We start from the raw sequence: 21,383 nt of genomic DNA, 5'->3' as shown, positions 1-21,383 counted from the left end.
CGAACATTTTTCGGTAAAGATTGCCTTGCTTTAAGCAATACCGAGCAGCCTTTTTATGAAGCGCATGAGCTTTTTTCTTATCTTTAGGGATGGTACCATACTGCAAAAAAGCAACAATCTCGTTCCTCCAATCCCAAGTTAAATTATTAAAATAGTTAAATTATTAAAATTTATCCCATTCTTATCGAGGTCGAGAACTGAATGAAACAAATGAATAACTGAAGCATTTTCATTGCTTGCCATATCTGCCATAGATGCAAGATTAGCTAGGGCGTCGGCTTCAACATTTTCATCCCTTGGTATTAGTGTTACTTTCCAAGTTTGAAATTGCTTTATCAAATCCCGTACCTTCGCTAAGTATTGCTGCATCCTTGCTTCCCTGGCCGTATAAGTCCCCAGCATTTGATTAACTACGAGCTGTGAATTGCTTTTGATTATAATCTGATTTATGCCAAGTTCTCGTGGCAGTTCTAAACCTTCAATCACAGCTTCATACTCTGCCTCATTGTTAGTTATAGAATGACATTTTATGGCTTGTCGAATGGTTTCACCCGCAGGTGGTACCAAAATAATCCCTAAACCAGCACCCTTTACGTTAGATGAACCATCAGTAAACAAGGTCCAAGTTCCTGGGTTAGCTCCATTGAACACCTGCAACTCTTTTTCTGCTTCAAGTTGCATCCCTTGGCTAAAATCAGCGACGAAATCAGCTAACACTTGAGATTTTATAGCAGTTCTAGGCTGGTAGGTGATATCATATTCACTTAATTCTATAGTCCACTTAGCTAACCTACCTGACAATTCATGCTTATGTAATATATTGCATAATGGATAAGCAGTTACTACAGTAATAGGATGACATTGAAAATAAACCCTTAATTTTCTATATGCCATGATTAATGCAGGTGCAAGCTTTTCCAACTGAAGGTACCGTGTCTCTGCATCTAACAAAGACTTGCTAACATAATAGATCGAAGATTGTTTACCTTGGTCCTCACAGACTAAAACAGCACTTACTGATACTTCTGAAACAGCAAGGTAGATGAGCAGTCTTTTCCCAGCCTTTGGTTTTGCGAACAATGGTGGATTTGATAAATATGTCTTCAAATATTTGATTGCCTGCTTACATTCCTCGTTCCATTCAAAGTGATATTGCTTTTTAAGAACTAAAAAGAATTTAAAGCACTTTTCTGATGATTTAGAAATGAATCTTCTCAAGGCTGCAATTCTTCCTGTCAACCTCTACACTTCTTTTTTGCTTGAAAGCATATCAGGAATTTCTTCAATGGCCTTAATTTGTGCGGGATTCACTTCAATACCACGGTTAGAAACAAGAAAACTCAAAAACTTACCTGACGTGACACCAAATGCACATTTCTCTGGATTTAATTTCATATTAAATTTGCGTAAAATCTGAAATGTATCAGACAAGTGTGATATATGATCTCTCGAATGCTGAGTTTTAATGAGCATATCGTCTATATAAACCTCCATGGTTTTTCCCAGATGTTCTTGAAATATTTTAGTAACCAGCCTTTAATATGTTACACCAGCATTTTTGAGACCAAAAGGTATTACTTTATAATAGTAAGTCCCCCTGTCTGTTATGAATGAAATTTTTTCCTCATCTACCAGATCCATTTTGATCTGATTGTATCCTGAATATGCATCTAAAAAACTTAATAGTTCATGCCCTGCAGTAGCATCAATTAGCTGATCTATATGTGGTAGCGGAAAAGAATCTTTAGGACAAGTTTTATTAAGGTTTGTGTAATCCACACAAACTCGCCACTTACCATTCTTCTTTGGAACTACAACAGTATTGGCGAATTAGGATACTTTACCTCGCGGATGGATCCAATCTTTAGCAATTTTTGAACCTCTTCTTGAATCAACTGATTCTTGAAAGTTTCTTACTTTCTTTTCTTTTGTTTGACAGGAGGGTACGTTGGGTCTTCATTCAATTTGTGAGTCATTACCTCCGGTGGTATTCTTGTCATGTCAGAGTGGGACCAAGCAAAACAGTCCATGTTAGTTTTCAAAAATTCAATTAACTTACCTCTCATGACTTGGATTAGATTGGACCCTACGTAGACTTTCTTATCAGGCCATTGTTCAAATAACATCACAGCCTCCAGTTATTCAATTGTTGTTTTGATATTTTTGTTTTCTTCTGGTTCTTGAATGGTATCAGGCCTTGAATCCACATCTGTCCGCCCTTGTTCAGTTGAGGTTTGTGTTGTGGTGCCCTCAACTGTCTTCTGTGATTGCTATTTTTCTTCTTTTTTCGTACTTGAATCTGCTACAGAGTTGATGCTCCTGGATGTAAGTTGATCCCCGTGGATTTGAGATATTCCCCATGGTGATGGAAATTTAATAACTTGATGCAAGGTTGAAGGAACGACATCCATTTCATGGATCCATGGTCTCCCAAGGATCATATTGTAAGCCATCTCCATATCTACTACTTGAAGCTTATCTTTGACAACTCCTTCTGCAAATGTGGTGAGTGTTACCTCTCCTTTCGTCATAACACTAGAATTGTCAAATCCAAATAAAGTATGTGCCTTTGGTATTAATTTATCCTCAGCTTGCATCTCATGTAATACTCTTAGCAAAATAATGTTCACGGAACTACCTGGATCAATCAAAACTCGTTTCACATTAGTATCATGTACAATTAAAAATATTTCCAGGGCATCGTTATAAGGAGATAATACGTCATCCGCATCAACATCATCAAATGTAATATTTTCTTCCTCTAATACATGTCGCACCCGTTTCCCTTGGGTAATTGTGACTTTGGAAATTTTATTAGCTGTAGTGTACGTTACGCCATTGATGTCTTCACCCCCACTTATAACATTGATGGTCCTTTTTGTAGAAGGTGGTTTAGGGGGTTCCTACCCATTCTTCATGTAAGCTTGCTTACCTTTCTCACTGAATAACTCGGTGAGATACCCTTGTTTTAATAAATTATCAACTTCACTTTGTAAAAATCTACAGTCTACTATTTTATGCTCGTGATCATTATGAAACTCACACCAATGATCAGGGTTGCGCTTGTTTGGATTCGATCTCATATCTTTTGGCCACCGTACCTTGTCACCCATGCTTGATCTTGAAAATATCTTCCATTCTTTTTTCGATTTTTTGAGCTCCCGAGTGTGCTTTGATGAAAGAATCTGCAAGCTCAGCAAAAGAATTTATAGAATTTTCGGGTGAAAGAGAATACCATGTTAATGCAGCCTTGATGAGTGTTTCACCGAATTTTTTGACTAATACTGATTCAATCTCCTGCTTGGTCAAGTTATTGCCTTTTGCGCCTGTTGTGAATGCAGTCACGTGGTCTCGTGGATCTATTGTTCCATCGTATTTTGGAATATCAGGCATTTTGAATTTCTTTGGAATTGGGAGGGGAGCAGTACTTGGCTTCCAGGGTTGTTGCGAGTATTTATCCGTATCTATCCCTTTGGTTACGGGCGGCACCCCGGGTATTTGCTCTATGCGGTCACTTTGCTCCTTGAGTTGTTTCTGCAATGTTAGTACTAAATTTTATAAATCAGAATTGACTAAGTTACCTGGTTCTCCCTCCTGTGATTCACTGGGGGTTCCACCGCTACCTGAATTGGAATGAGGGTTCTCCAAAGTGTTATTATTCAGAGTGGGTATGGGTGGTATAGCAGGTAACTGGCTAGCAAAAGCCTCAAGAGTTTTATTGACCTGTGCACCAATTAGTTTCTGCAAAGCTTCATTGATAGCTTCAACATTTTCGAATTGAGCGTTTCCATTTGTATGAGATCCATCAGGAGAGCCTTCACAAGACCGCCGAGGAGAGCCTCATGGAAAAGGGACTGGGGTTTGATTACCCTGTGGATTTCTCTGAAGTTGTTGGTTTTCTTGGTTTCCTTGAATGTTGTCATTGTTGTTTGACATGGTTGATGCAACAAGGAAAGTTAAGCTAAAAGAGGATAAATTATCAGATTCCCGGTAACGGAACCAATTTGTTTAACCAAAAAATGGGATTTCGGTCAAAGCTTTAATTTAGAAGAACTCGGATTACTGATAATCAAAAGAATATATGAAAGAAAGTAATTTGTCTATCAATATAATCAGAAGAAAAACAAGTAAATCGGTATATTCAGATAATATTTTGTATCCCTACAATTGATCCGTTCTCTCCCTTTTATAGCTACTTTGGAGATATGCGTTTTGCCTTTGTCATAATAAGGCCATTATGGACAATTAAAGACATTAAATGCTATGTTACATAATCATTGCATTTAATACAGATTCTCTAACGTTTTTAGTATTTAAGGCTCAATAAATATTGTATTTATACTCCCATGTAGTGTCAGATTCATTCCCCTTGATTCTTGGACTTAAATGAGTATGAGCGCTGAGTCTTTTAAATAACCGCTCATGCCTCTTCCTTTGCCTCTGCCGTATCTGCTGCAACTCGTGCCTCTTTGCCAGTTGTAACTCTTTGACCAGTCTATGTGTCATGTCACGTCATCTTTACACAACTTTAATATGTAAACTCAATTTTTCCCAATATAGAGAGTACTTTATGTACTCTTTATATTTAGATTTATTTTTATTTTTTAAAAAGCAGCCCAGTGCACAAAGCATCCCGCATTTAGGGGTGTACATAGGTCGGGTTGGTTCGGATTTTCTAATAATCAAACCAAACCAATTCTATCGGGTTATTAAACTTAAAGACCAAACCAAACCAATAAAAGTCAGGTTTTTAATCTCGGATTTTTCGGGTTTTCGGATTTTTTCGGTTTTTTTATAAAGTCTTCATAGCACAAAATATAAAATTTGTGCTCCAAATATTTCTTTAATCCTAATAAGATAGAACTATATAAGGTATTTTTTAAGAAAATAACATAAACATGAGATGAGTCATGGCATCGTACTAAAATATTCAACAATAAAGATAATAAAATCGCATAAAATAAGTATTGTTAATAGGCCATAATGAAAACAAACATAATTTAAAATTACTAATAAGTTGCTAAAATAAGTACAACTAATAAGTACTATTATTTACATGACCAAGCACTAAAAGAAAAATAAGTTATGCATTTTATCTAAACCACGGAAAAACTAAAATATAAATATCCAACACTATTTTCATTCATAGTACAATTGAATTGAATGTCTTTTATTAACATTAGTATTGATTTTATATTGGCTTAAGATTTATTTGAGTTTTTTTATGAACTATAAAACTTATTGGAGCATCCAAAAATTATAAGTCCAAGCTTGAAATAATACGTCAAAAGATAAACCAATAAAAAAAGTTTAATAACTATTTATAAACTACACTACAATAAATATATTTATGTATTAAATATATTTAAAACTTCTATACATATAATGTCGGGTTGGTTTGGTTTCGGTTTGACTTTTTTTAGTTAAAACCAAACCAAACCAAATATGGTCGGATTTTTTTTCCAATACCAAACCAAATCAAACCAAACCATAGTCGGTTTTTTTCCGGTTTGACTCGAATTATCGGGTTGGTGCGGTTTGTCGGTTTTATTTGTACACCCCTACCCGCATTTTATGCAAGGTCTGGAAAAAGATAGCACCCCTAAGGGTGTGATGTAGATAGTCTACCATAATGCAAGCATTACTGCATGTTTCCACAACTCGAACACGTGACCTATATGTCACACGGATACAACTTTACCGTTGCTACGAAGCTCTCTTTCTATTTTTGGATTTATTATTATTCTTACACTTTTCTTTTTTGAAGGGGCAGTGACCCTATAATCTCTTTCCTTTGAGTTTCTTTTCCGGTGTTCTACCTTTGAAAGGGGTATCAATTAATTCAGATTGGTACCAAGTAAAACCCATTAAAACGAAAGTGCTTTCTATGGATATTTTTTATATTTTTAGAGCTCGAACAGGAAACCTCATTTTTGAGCGAATAATATGAGCAGATACTTGCAAAGTTTATCCATTTTGTCACATCTAGTTGTGACCCTACATCAGAATAATTGGTTGGAGGCCTGCCAACTAGGGTTGTTCATTTGCATCGGATATTCGAAATCTGAATCGATTCGTTCAATTTCGGATTTTGGATTGGATCGGATTTTGGATTTTGGATTGTGTTTATTAAAATTTTAGATTTCAGATCGGATTCGGATTGGTATAATTTTAATCCGATCCGATTCGAAATTCAAAATTATTAGGGCATGTATAAATACTAAACTTTAATTTCGGATAGTTAGTACTTTCTTACATTTTCCTCCAAGTTATTACCTTTACAATTGATGGATTTAGCTATATTGACACCATAGTACTCTCATAATTGCAGAAACATAATTTTTTCTTACTGTATTGCCTTTTTTACATAGAAAATATACATATGAGTTTGCAACTTTGAGGCATAATAATCCGATCCGAAATCCGAAAATCCAATCCGATATTAATTCGGATCAGATTCGGATTGTATTTTCTAGAATCCAAAATTCGATTCGAAATGTGCTAAATCCGATCCGATCCGATCCGAGCACAGCCCTACTGCCGGCGTCTTGTGTCAAGTAATTGAGTTTGTGGGGCCATTAAGGGCTCGGACACCGCCCAACCCGAAATGTAGTGTCCCAACCCTCCAACAGCCTCATCGGCTATTTATCACTGAGATTCCAATTTGGCCTACTTCCACCTTAGTTATTCATCCTCTATTAACTGTTATCTCTACAATTACTTGATTGGAACTATGTTGTAGTAGACTAGTAGTTACTTTCTGGATACATGACAACTGAATTCCCAAAAATGTTACGATTACATAGAAAAACAACTCATTGTATCCCCAGATTTGTATTGCAAGATTCATCCATCTTATTTCCATCACACTTCAATTTTATTTAGTTAGTTGAACCTTCTTGAGTTTTCGAAATAGTATTAAAAAAGGGCTTCGAATCATTGCTATTTGACAATGCAAATCGATGTAATTCCAAGGTGAAAGATTTCAGTGACTATCGTTGTCTTGGACCCTGCATCCTTTTTTTTTTTTTGCACAATAAATCCCTCCAGCCGAAAACTTAGGCCCCCTTTGTCCATAAAAAAAAGTTTAAAAATGTGTTTGTCCATGAAATTTTGCAAGTTTTTGAAAAAAAAATCGACAATGAGTTTTTCAAAAATTTCATTTTTTTTCCCACTCACAAAACTGCAATATTTTCTCAAGTGAAATGCATGTCCAAACATAATTTCAAATTCCAAAATACCAATTTTCAACTAAGCTCCAAATACTGCTTTTTTTTCAATAATTACAATTTTTACGTCCAAGCGCCTACTTAATTGTAAATTTTTTTCATCAATTCTTTTAGGGGAGAGGTAGGCACGTTAACTTGGGAAGGAAAAGCGAGAAGGGAAATTTTTTAAACAAATTTTGGAACCAAATTGTGTGCATATTGTAGTTACAATCTTATTCACATGAAATGTTGAGGAAATTAATAACTAGAATGACCGTTGTAAGAGATGAATTTTGAGAGATCCCCACCAATTAATACGAGCATCGTACTAGAGAAGAGTCACCCTTTCAGTCGGCAGTCTCAAAGGACAATTATTAGATGCCATAAAACAACTGAAACAGAAAAATTTGACATAGAGAGTCAGAAACTGGATTGCATTGACCACAGAGCGCAGAACTAGAAATAACCACTAAATTTGCAATTATCAGATATCAGATGTATATACAGTAGGAACGCAAAACAATTCCAGAAAGTCTAGAACTATTTACATATTCTGACAAATTCATTTGACAAAAAAACGCATCAAGCACGATTACTAAGCTCCATTGAGATAGAACTTGAACCAAACTGTCATTAAACAAACTAAAGAGTCATGTTTCTATACACGCAATGGTGCCTCTTAATCATTCAGGGCAGCCGTCATGACTTCAGCAAAAACTGTACTGAAAAATAATTTTGCCCCGACGATGCTTTCTACAGAAAAGTAGTCAGCATCAACAGGAATTCAAGCCCTGAATGCACATGACCTGGAAAAATCAGGCCTAAGTCCAGGCATGCATCACATTAAGTTAAGATCGATTAAGGAATGTTTATTCCTCATCAGTCAAAGCTAAAATCCAAAAGTAGAACCATGTACATGCGCCGCACACTTCTTTGCCTACTCACAAAACAGAGTCAAATGCAACCTGGAATTGAGCAGTATGTCTTGGCTTCGGACAAGAAGCATTAGCAAGCCCTCGAAGCAGTCTAAGAACATCAGCAGTATCGTCGAGGTAATACTTGGCTTTGCTTGGCTTTTGCCCAACAGTGCAGGCAAAGATATCTGGGGCAGCAGTGACTGACGGACTGGATACACTGCTTAATATGCTCTCAAACATGTCTTCATCTGATCTATCGTCTCCAATGCACATCACAAAATCAGGTGGTTTCCCGCTATCTACCATCATTGAGAGAACCTTTTGTGCCACTAATCCTTTAGTCACACCCTGCAATCACCACAAACAAGTAAAAACTTTGAAGAGCATAATGCAACATGCACATGTCTGTATCTGCATCAGACACAAATACACAAGGACGGACGATCTTACTTGTGGCTTGACTTCGACAATATGTTGGCCCCTCTTAACAACTGCAGGTTCATTTGCAAGTACAGTTTCTAAATGATCCAACAATTCCTTTGCCTGACAGGAGCCAAAATCTGGGTCTGCATCATGATGGTGCCACACCAAAGCACTCTCTTTCGGTTCTATATATGATCCATCGGTTGCTTCTGTGTAAAGTTTCATCACAGGTTCCACAATTGGTTTCCACTCAAGATCAGAAGCCAAACATTCCCAATCCGCTGTTTTACTACCCCTGCAACAAGATAGAAACCTGGTTAACATGAAGGTATCCATGGGAAACTTCACGACAAATTCCAAGTCAGATATTACAGGGCAACTGCCACAAAGGACTCTGTCATGTTACACAAAATATCCATACAAGTCAGAAGGGTTAGCTCCATACAAGTCAGAAGGGTTAGCTCCATACCTTATGAAATACCCATGTTCAGCAGCTATTCCAAGCCTTTCGCAAGGTGATAGCCATTCACTTAATGACATCCTTCCTCTGCCACTAACAATATAGACAGTGTTTTTAGGATCACTGCTTAAAGCATTCAACAGCGTAAGAACTTCAGCACTTGGAGCTTTAATCAATGATGATTGAGGTACAACAGTGCCATCGTAGTCCAAGAAAATTGCCCTTCTCTGTGTCCTCCTATATGAGGAGACCATGTGATCAATAGACAACTTTCTAAAACTCGGAGAAAGTGCAATTACTCTGAAGCCCAGGCCAAGACCAATGCCCCAGCAACGCTTGCTATAATGATCTTTGCATGCTCTTTCCAAGTCCTGCATAAAGCTACGAGCCCAGTAAGCTACATCATGAGAGCTTACATACCGATAGTGCTTCTCATGACGAAGTTGTTTCTCGGAATCAGACATTGTGATGGCCACATTTAAAGCCTCAGCCACAGCTTCAATATCCCAAGGATTCACCCTAATTGCTCCACTCAGAGATGGAGAACAACCAATAAATTCTGACACAACAAGCATGCTAGTTCTAGGAGAGTCAGTTTTAATACCCATAGCCTCATCCATACCAGGAGAACCTTGCCTGCAAACAATATACTTGTAAGGCACTAAATTCATTCCATCTCTCACAGCATTCACTAGGCAACACTCAGCAACAGCATAGTACGCTGTTTTCTCATAGCGAGGAACTGGACGATCAATCAAAACTACAGGCTCGTAATTAGATCTACCGTAAATTTGGTTAATCCTTTCAGCAGTTGAATATGTCTCCTTCCTTGCTTCCTGAACATCTTTGCCCGAGCTACGAGCGGGGTTTACTATTTGAACAAGAACAAGTTTCCCCTGCAAGTCCTGGTCCTGCTGTAGCAGATACTCGAATGCTAATAATTTCAAACTAATGCCTTTAAAGATGTCCATATCATCCACACCTAGAATGACCTTCTTCCCCTTGAACTGTTCTTGACCTTCTTTAGCTTTATCAAAAGTAGAAGAAAGATTCATCACAGACTCTAATCGACCCATATGTATGCCAACGGGCAGAATCTTAATGTAAACTGTACGACCAAAATAATCAAGTCCAATATGTCCTCGTTTAGATTCATAATCGAGACCCAACATTCGACTGCAGCATGACAGAAAGTGACGTGCATAATCAAAGGTATGAAAGCCAATTAGGTCACAATTCAACAATCCTTTCAGAATTTCATCCCTAACAGGGAGAGTTCGGTAAATTTCAGAGGAAGGAAATGGGCTATGAAGAAAAAAACCAAGTTTGACACGATGGTAGCGCTTCCTCAAAAATGTAGGGAGAACCATGAGGTGGTAATCTTGAATCCAGATATAATCATCTTCAGGATTAACCACTTCCATAACCTTATCAGCGAAAATCTTATTTGCAGAGACATAAGCTTGCCACAGCTGACGGTCAAAACGATCTCCATGGTCAGGACACATTGGAAGCATATAGTGAAAAAGAGGCCAAAGCTGCTGCTTACAGAAGCCGTGATAAAATTTGTCCTGGATGTCATGGGGTACAAAAGTAGGCACACACTTGAACTCCTCAAGAAGTCTCTGAGCAACTTCCTCCTGTTCACTAGGTTCCACATCAACCTTGAGCGAACCCACATAGACAACCTCCGTTTCAGGAGAAAACCCGTCCTTCAATTGTAATAAAAGAGAATCCTCATCCAAACTGAAGAACCACTTTTTAGCTGCTGTATCCCTTCGAGCATGCAAAGGCAGCATGTTTGCTACAACGATTTTTCGCTCTCGACATGAGGATGACATACTATCTGAATCACCATCATTGCTGCCATAACCATCTGCGATGATTCCAGGAACTGTCATCACACGTGGAAGAGCTCTAGGTGTCTGAGGTATATCTAGTATATCTCCAGATGCCATGTCCAAAAGATTAGCACAAGATCTTGATGGCATGATTAAAAAGTGAAATTTGGTAATGTTGGCAAACAAGCGCTGCTGGAATTTGAAATCTATGCTTGAAACTTTTAACCCCCAAAGCAATTGTGCAGTACCTACAGTATCAACAGGTAGAGAAAGACATCAATTATGAATTTGCCAACAAGGTCATCATAAGACATGACTCTTAACATCATCAGAACATCAAACAAACAAACTATGGACTGGAAGGGTTAAGGATATTATCGAGCATCAAACAAGGGATGGCAAAGATGCTAAAAAGAAAGGCAAGGAATAGAAGTGTCAAGAAATACTTAATCTAAAACTTCATAAATGGAAATAAGTATAGAGTTGATAGAATTGTTACAACATTGCAATGATCCAACGATTCATCTCAATCACATAATAAGAACAACATGAAATGCAGCGCCACTGAATTCGACAGCTGCAGTAGCTTTAAACAAAAATTTACAAGCTGATGAGTGATATATTACAAAAGCTACTAATATTACCAATTTATCAGGGTGGAGGGTTGGTTACATTATAAGGTGGGAGCCAATACAAAAGAAGGGAAATACACATTTCCGAGTGCTATGGTACACGAACATGGTATTTACATTAATAACAGTAATATGGCTTTGAGAGACCATGGCTGCCTCAGTAGCAACAGCAGTTCAGCTGAAATGGACAGTGAATAAACAAACATGTACCATTAATAAGATTATTTCTACTTTTAATGTGTTGAGTAAGCTTGGTGGATGGTATATAACGAACCTAGGAATGATATGTTGGTAACAAACTCAAATCCAACCCAAAACCCATTTGAAGGTGAGTGCACCAAATCATGTACTACCCCCATGTGCTACCCCCAAACTCTCCAATTAAAGGGAAATTACAGAAAGGACAACTATTAATCCTTCTATCTCGCTGTAAAATACTAATTTGGTGGAGGGCTAAATATTCCACTGATGCTTTAAAAGCTATTGCTTTTATTTGGGTCAGAAAGACTATGGCATGTATTCACTATATACTTTCTGAAGGTAGCAATTAGAGGTAAATGCGTCATGATGAATTGCATCTAACATTTTTACATTAAAAGGAAATTATTGGATATTCAACGCTCTGTCAAAAGCTAAAAACATATATACTACCATATATTTCTAGAGTATATCAATTGCAGGTCTAGACTAAAACTTAATAGCTTTGCCAACCAGCCATGAGATGAGTTCTAACATCCCATCAGAACTCTTAAATATGTTGTTTAAGAATATGCAAGAGAAGTATTTAACTTGGCAGTATACTAATTCTTTATTATGCAATCTTCATTTTTCACATGACCTTCCTATATTAATACTCTTGGCTATATGGACAGGTTAATGTATCATGGAAAAAACTACTGATTATATACATAATTCCTCTACTTGCTACTCTTTCAGCTCAATCCGTATTTAAGAGCCGTTTGGTGTAAAAATAAGGAGAATTAGTGTGCTCATTAAATATAGCGTAACTTGCACATTGTTCGGTTGTTTGAATAAGGAGAATTAATCTCCTCATTAAATTCAGCGTAACGTGTACCTTGTTTGGTTGTAATTTGTCTCTTATGCGGGGGTCTGTGTATTATTTTATACAGGGTGGAATGTGAAATAAGAATATAAGTATTAGCAATATAAAGAATAAAACTATTAAAATGACAAAGATGACCTCATCTCTTCAGACTCATATCTCTTTTAATAAAACAAACCAAACATCCAACAAGAAATAATACATGCATTACTAATCCCTAATCCCTGTATAACTTGTCTCCGAACAAAATGACTCCTTAAGGTTCTGCCTAATTAATTTTGAAGCCCCTACAACACATTGTTGTCAAAGGCTCGTTTATAGTGTGCTTAAATCCTAAAGCTGGTGCAGAACATGCAGAATGCTTCGCCTTACCGAGCAAGCACTTCAGTGCAGTCACAAAGGCTCTAAGGCATACGTCTCATCGCCAAAAGCATTATCTTGAAGAGGCGACACTAAACAATGAATATTTTACTTCATTTTAGTTCTCTTTTAAATTTTGTTATCTATATATTTGTTATTTCTGCTTATTATTTATTATTCCTAAACTACAAAATCTTCTTACTTCTTTTGTTTGCACCTTTCTAATGAATCTCGCGCTTTTCGCTTAAAACCCTGATGGACTTAGAGCTTAGCGCTTTTACGTGTTTTTCACATTTGACATTATCCAACGAATCTTCCAAACCAGCCAAGGACGACTATATATCTAGATAAATGAAGCTACATAAGATGGTTTTGCTCTCTTACTAGAGCCAGCCTTGTTAATCTCTGTAATAAAGGATGATGGTGAAGTCTGATCTTCCAGTTTGTGGAAACAGAGGGAGACTTACTTCTATATAACATCTTATTTAACAAAAAACAACCAGAGATCAAAACTTTGTAAATTATTAAAAAGAAAATAGAAAGTACAAACACAATAAAGTTTAGAAAACAATTGATAGTTCAAATAAGGCATCTCCTATCTATTAAGCACTAAACTACAGAGCTGCAAACTGAATAATCACTCATATGTAATCACGAATCAAATGGCACATTAGGAAGGGTAGAAAAGAGCCATATGCCATGACTAAACTAGATAAAATCCAGTTTTTCAAAAAATGCTTTTCTTCAGTGTTACTTATTAAAAAAAAATATGCATTGCCTCTGCGTTCTGAATATGCTCATACTCATTTCCCATTATTGATGGTATTAGGCATAAAAACTCACCGGAAACGTCGAGAGTCTGGCGTCAAGCAAAGAACTTGAAGGATTTTGCCCCTACGCAATGAACTCTCAAGGGACTTTCTGAGTACTAGATTCAAATAGCTTGCTCAATTAGGGTCTTGCCTCTAGTCATGAGCCAACTACAATTTGTGAGCACTAGATGCAACAAACAGACACCTGTATGCGCAGGCCATAGACCACATTGCTTGCATGTCCATTTCTATATAACAAGATCTTCATGTGATCATAGTGGGGATAGTAATCTCTGCTGGTTATTAGCTAAGAGACTGAGAAGAAACTAAGTGCTCGTACCCCGTGCCCTTCACTACATAATTATGATATTTTGTCGCCTTATGGGTGATAATAATTTAATTCTTTCAACTTTTAAGGTGTTACATTCAATTTTTATATTAATAAGATGTTTAGGTTTGCATGGTCCCCGTGCAAAAGGAAACAAAAAATGGTAAACACTTCAACAGCTACAAACAGTCCATTCACGTCCCCTCAAAACTTGTGAAAGCTTCCAATTTATGAACTTCCTTTTAAACTTTTTACTCAGCAATAAATGTGAACTCAAACACATTATTGTGGAAAAGTTTCTCTTACAACTAGTGGAACTTTCTACGGAGAAAAAATTGCTGTCTTCTACTCATTAAGGAATGGCAATTCACGTGCATGATGCATGGGCTCTCCAAGTAACACCATATTATACCTCCCCATGCAAACTCTGCTCCTTGGTGATTTGAATTCCCGTTTCCTTTCTTCCACCCTAATATTTAACGCTGCCTCAACAAACACTCAAATTCATGCACATACACACACATGTCCAGATTCTTCGTTCAACATTTACTTCCATAGTTGTTAAGTGAATCCATTTCCGTAGTCATTACCTTCCACGTCTCTTATGCATTTTGATATTCACATTAAGTTACTGGTTAAGTTAAATGTCCCAACGGAATTAGACTCCCATGTTAAGGAAATCTGATACAATTTAAAGGAACAAATATGGCATATTTTTTTAATGATGGTGGTATCAAGGCCAGCTTATGCGCACCTCGACTATTCCGTCGGGTACCTGGTATCACCCACCAGCACAAGTACCAGGTAACGCTGCCACCAAGGCTGAAGTAGATGAGAAAAAATTACCTAATGTTTTATGCTCTGCTGGAATTTGAACCTAAGACCTCATGGCTCTCCTCTCACTCCATCGACCCTAGGCCACACCCAGAGGTACAACAAACAAGACATATCTTGAAACAGCCATTTTTTGCTGCGAACTTCATTTTCATAAAAAAACATCTCAACTCTTCCTTGGGTTTTAAGTTATAAGTTATAAAAAATAAAAAATAAAAGAGAGAGAGAGAGAACAGTTATGTTAGTAGCTTATTTTGTTTTCCTTCGGGTAACCGTCAAGACAGATGAAACTCAAAACCATGCAAAAATCATACAAAGTACAGAAACAAAAAAGAGCTTCAAATGAAAAACAAAATGGCTATTTGCTGTAAGAGACAGTACAAGGCAACATTTCAGTAAATATATCAAGTCGGAATACAAGTACAACCAAGTAAACAAAAGGAATGGGGATCTAAACTTAACTAAGCCCTTACAAGGATTAAAAACCGCTATGCAATGACAGGAAATGAGAAAATTCTCACCTTAATTTCAAATTAAGCAAATTGTCAACCTTCTAAACCTCCCAGCAATTTCCTGTGAGAAATAACAACAAATTTCAATAATAACAAATAACAATTAATAAACAAGAATAATTTTTCAGTTTCCTTTTCCTTAACGGTTTTTCATAAGAACAGCCTCCAAAACATGAAATTCCACAGGAAAAAAAATAAAACAAAAGCAATCAAATTTAAATAGAAAATAAACAACATATCAGAAAAGACGAGGTGCATACTGTACATACAAGGGAAATCCGGTGACCGGAAGACGGTGATGACGTCAGAAACCGACGAGAGAGAGAAAGAGAGAGAAAAAGACACCGTACGTGTATTTTGGTGCGAAGTTTCAACGGAAGCAAAATATATAAAGAGAGAAATGAGATCAGAATGTGTTTTTGCAGAGAGAAAAATAGAAATGAGATTAGACAGAGAGATTGTACAAGACTTGATGCAATAAGTACGATTTCTATAAATTGGGGGAAAAGCTTGACTTTGGGGCTTTTGGGCAGTGTCGTTTTACGTGTAAGTTGTAACAGGATAAAGTCGACCTTTCTTTACCATGGTTAATCTGAATTAACCATGGTTTGCTGCTCATGTTCTGCTTCGTGATTGGCCATCTAGTAGTTTCTTAATTACAACTATATCCTTCCCTACTATATTTAACGACTACTTGAGGAATAATAAATGTAAAATGCGTCTTTCATAAATATATTTTTATTTAATTATGATTAACTGATTATTTTCTATTTTAAATTTAAACTAACAATATTAAATTATTTAATTTAATATAAATATCAAATATGAATAAGTATTTATCCTAATTTACGAACTAACTACTTCCATGAGTTTAAGATTTTTTTTTTTTTTTTTTTTTTGGTGTGGCTGGGAGAGGAGAGAGGAGACATGATTATTTTAGGTGGAATTAGAAGAGATTTTTTAGTTAAAGTTGTGTTAACTAGGGGTTGTTTAAGAATATTTGCATTGATTGTTGTCTTCATGTAGAAAAAAATAAACTTTAATGAATCCATGATTTATGACATTAATTTTTAAAAATATTCAAATTATGTAGTAATTAATTATATCGAAAATCTTACTAGTTATTAAGTAACATAGGATTTGCAAAAGTTGTATGAATTATAAAAATCACATAATGATCGCGCATTATGACTCGAGAGAAAAGATTATGCATTATTTTAAAAAGGATCATTTGAGTATTTTATATGCATAGGTACATTATTTCATTCAGTGCATAAAATACAAGTTCTTTTCTTTTGTTTACCACTTTGGAGTTTGGACCACAATTTTCCTTTTGCCAAGATATTGCTAACAACCCCACTTAAACTCAAATAAGACAACTACACCAAAGAGACACCACTAATAGATACGGAAAAGATTATAAGGTAAAATAGTTCGGGACTCTTGAACTTAATAATTTTTATTTAGTTCTCTCAATAAATTTCAAGTGATTTTTAATATTTCTCTAAACTTGATAATTTCATAGCCTTGGCCGCTTTGGATGCACAATCCATGGGAGTGTGACACATACTGCCACATAGATTTTTTTGTCCATGCAGTATTTTTTTATAATGAAATATATATTTTTATCTTTTTAAGTTTATTAGTTATTTAAATTGTTTTTTCGTACCAAAATATGTGTAAAAAAACTTGAAACAATGTTATTTTGACTATATACAATTTTTATTTGGCTAAAGATAATAATATTTTAATCAAGTTACTTTTAAATATTTGGTCAGAAAAAAAAAGAAGAAATACACAGTTAAAACATATTATTATTCCATCTAAAAAAATAAAATAAAAATGCGTTGTTCGAACTCCATATATTGGCTACATAAAAAAATTTAGCTAAGAATAGTAAAATTCTGATCAATATTTGCGAATTTGACTAAAAAAAGAAAAATGCATAATTTAAATAAATAATGTCACTACCGCTTAGGACCAACATCTATATTCGCCGAAAACTTTATTTGAACCTTAATATGATTTACATAGTTTCTTTATAATTTTTTAATAAATTAGCTCAATGGAATTTTAACTGCCTTTTACCCAGCTACAACAAAATAAAGAGAAAAGGTCAACAGAGAAGGGTGAGATGCAATATTAGTGGTTTACCGAGACCATAAGAAAACTTGCTTGATTAATTCTTAATATGGTTAGGGTCAGTTTAATTAACCTATATATAAATATAAAAAGAAGGCTTCATTAGCATGAATAAATAATGTTATCTTGTGAACAGTATAACAAAGTCGGGTTGTTGTTTATTGAAGAAGGTGTACTTCTTCTCTATTGGCTTATTATTTTAATTAACAAATTTAGGTCAAATGTGGATAAGCTATGACTAATTAATCCTTCCATATGCTTTTCTTGATAGACTCCAACCTATGGCAAAAGTACAAAAAAGATATATTTACAATAAGATTAACAAACATCTCAATCACGCATGATAAGGGAAATCCATTTAATTAAATTAAATGACTTTTGATTAATAAAATAGTATATTGAAAGGCATCCTCGGATTACTTATGGAATAGGTGTTCTTCCCCAATAAAAATCATTAAAGGACCACAAGGTGTTTATCCGCAACTAACATACATAAGGAAATATTAAAGCAATTTTTGTAACCTGTTGGGGTTACTAAAGGTTTCTACTTAAATATATTAATGTCTTTTGGAGGTTTTGCTTTGTTAAAATATTCTTTTATTTTTTTCATTAAGTGTCCGACACCCGCTTTATTATTTCGATTAATTAGAATTTGTACTGTATAAAATCATTAAAGAGAAAGTGTTTCCTCCGGATTCTTTTCATTCATAGGGTTGTATCTTAAATTGTGGAGATCTAGTGCCTAAAAATATTGTATGAGATTTAGAGTCTCAACCTACTAGCTAGAAGAAGTACAAGTATATGTTTTATATTACATGGTTAATGTGTGAGCAATTTGCAGAAGATAATAACTCAACGTTCATAAAATTAATTTAATGAATCATAAGTTGAATACATAGATCATGTATGTATCTTTGAAAGTTGAATATTCGTAACTTATTGTAAAACAAAATTGTTACTATTTATCAGTTTAAATGATTATGTAGTGGGGGAACATCTTGAAACCTTATACTACTTTTCACTTTCAGGAAAAGGTCTATAAATTAGAAAATTATGGACGTGCTTTGCAATCTCCAAAAAAAAAAAAAAAAGATAGAGAAGGGCATTTGGAAAATAATTGTAAACAATTATAGGATTTAAATACACAACAAGCAAAAAGGAAGAAAAGAAGAGAAAAAAAAAAAAACAAAGTCCGAAGTAAGCATAATGGAGAGTGCGTACATTAATAATGTAGTGAAGAAAAGGTCTGCACAATTAATTAAATGTCAATAACATAAAAGTACTTTTATCCATTTGTGCAATTATTTATCAGCCAATTATTTTCACAACTAGTCATTAATTTAGCAAGAATTTTTTCAATAGTCAGCTTTATTTCCAGTTTATTTTCTTTCAACAGAAGTCAGGTGGATATTTTCTCCAATTTCAGTAGCCATTGTTGCTCAATTATACATCTGAAACTTAGGTTAATGCTTTTCAAAACATATGTATAAATGATTTTACTAAATCCTATTACGCTTAATATAATTGCTAGTTTTTTTTGTTTTTTTTTAATTAGCGAATTTCGGTATACATATTACATTTCTTTTCATTGTTTATTCAATCAATGAAAAGATAATTTGAAGTTTATCGAATTGTGCTATCCAAACTTTCAAAAAAGTTGAGAAGAACAACAACTTCTTTTCTAAACATTATTTTATATTTCAAATATTTTTTTCAACTTCAGTCAAATATTTCCCAAACGACAATTAATTTATAAAAGGAAAATATTTTATATGTTTGGGAGGGGGGAACCTGAAATGTGAAAAAATAGGAAAAAACTGAAATTAAAACGAGTATTTCCATTAAATATATACGTTTTTTTTCTTCTTGCTGGAACAATTTAATAAGTTAGAGTGGCCCCTTGTTTTGCTATCACCCAAAAGATACGAGGGTCCCCAAACTTAAAATCGTTGCAAAAAGTTTCTCAATTAAAATCACATATCCAATTTATACGAAATACTATTAATATGAAAGGATGGAGAAATTAATACCCGTAGAAAGATGAAGGAGAAGAAATGTTATTAATAAATGAAGAAAGTATTACAAGAAAATACACATGACTTCACATCATAACAAAAAATGACACATATTTTAAAGTTTTATCCCATCTAGCTCACATTGTACATATTTTGAAAGCACTAGCAAATTCAAAATCTGTGTTCTTACAACCATTGCTTCTACAAGCTATGAAGTTATATCTGTCTTCTAACAACCATTGCTTTCACTCTTTTTTTTTCTCACATCTTCTACATATGCTTCAAGGGACCGTGTATTTTCTGCTTCTCCTCTTGTTCACATGCTTGCAATGTAAGAAAATTGAAGAGTAGAAGTCCACCATTGAAGACCATTCAAAGTTTTACTTTTGAAAATGAGTTTTTTTGAATTTGTTAGTTGTTTGGATTGGGTGTTCTTTCAATTGTTTGAAAATATCAAAAGGAGTTCAAAATTTAAATTTGAAGTGATTTGGAGTAGATTTGAGCAAGATTTGAGTTAAATTTAAGAAAAAATGCAAGGAAGAAGACGAAGTTAGTTTTTTGTATAATTATGTATAATAGTGTATATGAGTGTAGAAACACACCTTATACACTATTATATACTTTTATACAAGCGTCTGTAGACGAACTTCTTCCACGAATTTCAGTTGCAATTCTTGTTCAAAACTAGTCCAAATCTCCATTAAATGACTTCAAATTTATATACAACCTCCTTATACTATTTCTAACAAGTCTTTATAACACCCACTCCAAATTTCTCACAAAATCAAATTCGAAATTTAAACCCACATATTTAAGCTTGTTAAAAATCTACTTTTTAACCTCCCTAATGAATTTGGTTTGTTGAAATAATATTTGAGTCACTGTTACTGATTCGAAAATTAATTTAAAATTTTGAGGAATCTTTTTTAAAAATTAAATAGTAATTTTGAGAACCTATTGGAGTTGGATGTTAAATCTTAACCTATTATTTTTGGGCTAAGTTGATTGTAAATTGAAATATGAACTATAAAATTGAAAAGTAGGGAGCCCAGTTATTCTAATGTGAAATTTTTCCATAAATGAAACCAGGCAGTTTAATTGTACAATGTGATAGTATATATATTTAGTTGGATATTCTTTTTAATTTTTTATTAGCATCGAAGGTATTTTTAGACCAACTTATTTTAGGTTCAAACTACAAATTGAATTCCAAGGTAGGCAGCCGACAACAAAACTAAAGAGATGTACGAATCCCAAAAAAATTCATGACAAATAATTTTTGTAGAAAAATTACGTATTTGGATTAAATTTAATTAGGATAAGATTTATTTTTGGCTTTTTATTACCTTAGAATTCTGCTAATTTGACAAAATTAAAAATATTTTAACTCCCAAAAGATAAATTGTGCTTCTAAAAACAAATATGGTTCGAAATATTTTTCCAAATACTTATTTTTGTTTTAATTTTCCACCGATGTCGGTACTTGCTTTAGGTCAACTAATTCGGATTCGTGCTGCCCATTAAAGAGGAAGACGATCCTTACTAGAAATATTTTGAGAAAATGACACGACACTATACACTAACTTTTAAAATAATAGTAGAAAAATAGTATATTTCTGTATTTTTTTTGTATATATATATATATATATGTTATATACACAAATTATACAAATTTTATACACTTTTTCGACTAGCAAATGTAAACAGTTTCTGACGCGGGCTAAGAGTCTTAAAAGCTCATGTTTTTTTATATTGAGGTTTCGAATCTAAAACTTCTAATTAAGAGTGAAAAATCATAATCACATCTTATGGGGATAAATTCAAAAATAGCCAGAT

At 34.5% G+C, this 21,383-nt stretch overlaps 1 protein-coding gene across 2 annotated transcripts; it reads right to left on the bottom strand.

Annotated features, from left to right (window-relative positions):
• Positions 1-7,665: 7,665 nt before the first annotated feature.
• On the bottom strand, positions 7,666-15,874 carry LOC104232406 (probable alpha,alpha-trehalose-phosphate synthase [UDP-forming] 9). 2 transcript variants are annotated; one of them, XM_009785594.2, is made up of 5 exons: positions 15,651-15,874; positions 15,400-15,451; positions 9,018-11,097; positions 8,576-8,843; positions 7,666-8,473 (listed from the first exon to the last, which is right to left on the bottom strand). In XM_009785594.2, exons 3-5 carry the CDS (start codon positions 10,997-10,999, stop codon positions 8,150-8,152), a joined length of 2,574 nt encoding a protein of 857 aa, XP_009783896.1. In that variant the 5' UTR covers positions 11,000-11,097; positions 15,400-15,451; positions 15,651-15,874; the 3' UTR covers positions 7,666-8,149. The 2 variants fall into 2 exon arrangements, with proteins under 2 accessions (XP_009783896.1, XP_009783894.1); XM_009785592.2 differs by having other exon boundaries at positions 15,660-15,874.
• Between the last annotated feature and the right edge of the window lie 5,509 nt (positions 15,875-21,383).

The sequence above is a fragment of the Nicotiana sylvestris genome, chromosome 10, assembly GCF_000393655.2.
Source record: "Nicotiana sylvestris chromosome 10, ASM39365v2, whole genome shotgun sequence".
In the NCBI taxonomy this organism is placed as follows: domain Eukaryota; kingdom Viridiplantae; phylum Streptophyta; class Magnoliopsida; order Solanales; family Solanaceae; genus Nicotiana; species Nicotiana sylvestris.
Note: the sequence above shows the minus strand (reverse complement) of the source record. Positions and strands in the feature narration are given on the sequence as shown.

Coding starts and splice junctions, on each gene's coding strand:
- LOC104232406 (XM_009785594.2), bottom strand. CDS start 10,999: ATGCCATCAAGATCTTGTGCTAATCTTTTGGACATGGCATCTGGAGAT. Junction 8,844..9,017: donor GAACATGGGTATTTCATAAG/GTATGGAGCTAA, acceptor ATCTTGTTGCAG/GGGTAGTAAAACAGCGGATT. Junction 8,474..8,575: donor TTGTCGAAGTCAAGCCACAA/GTAAGATCGTCC, acceptor TGGTGATTGCAG/GGTGTGACTAAAGGATTAGT.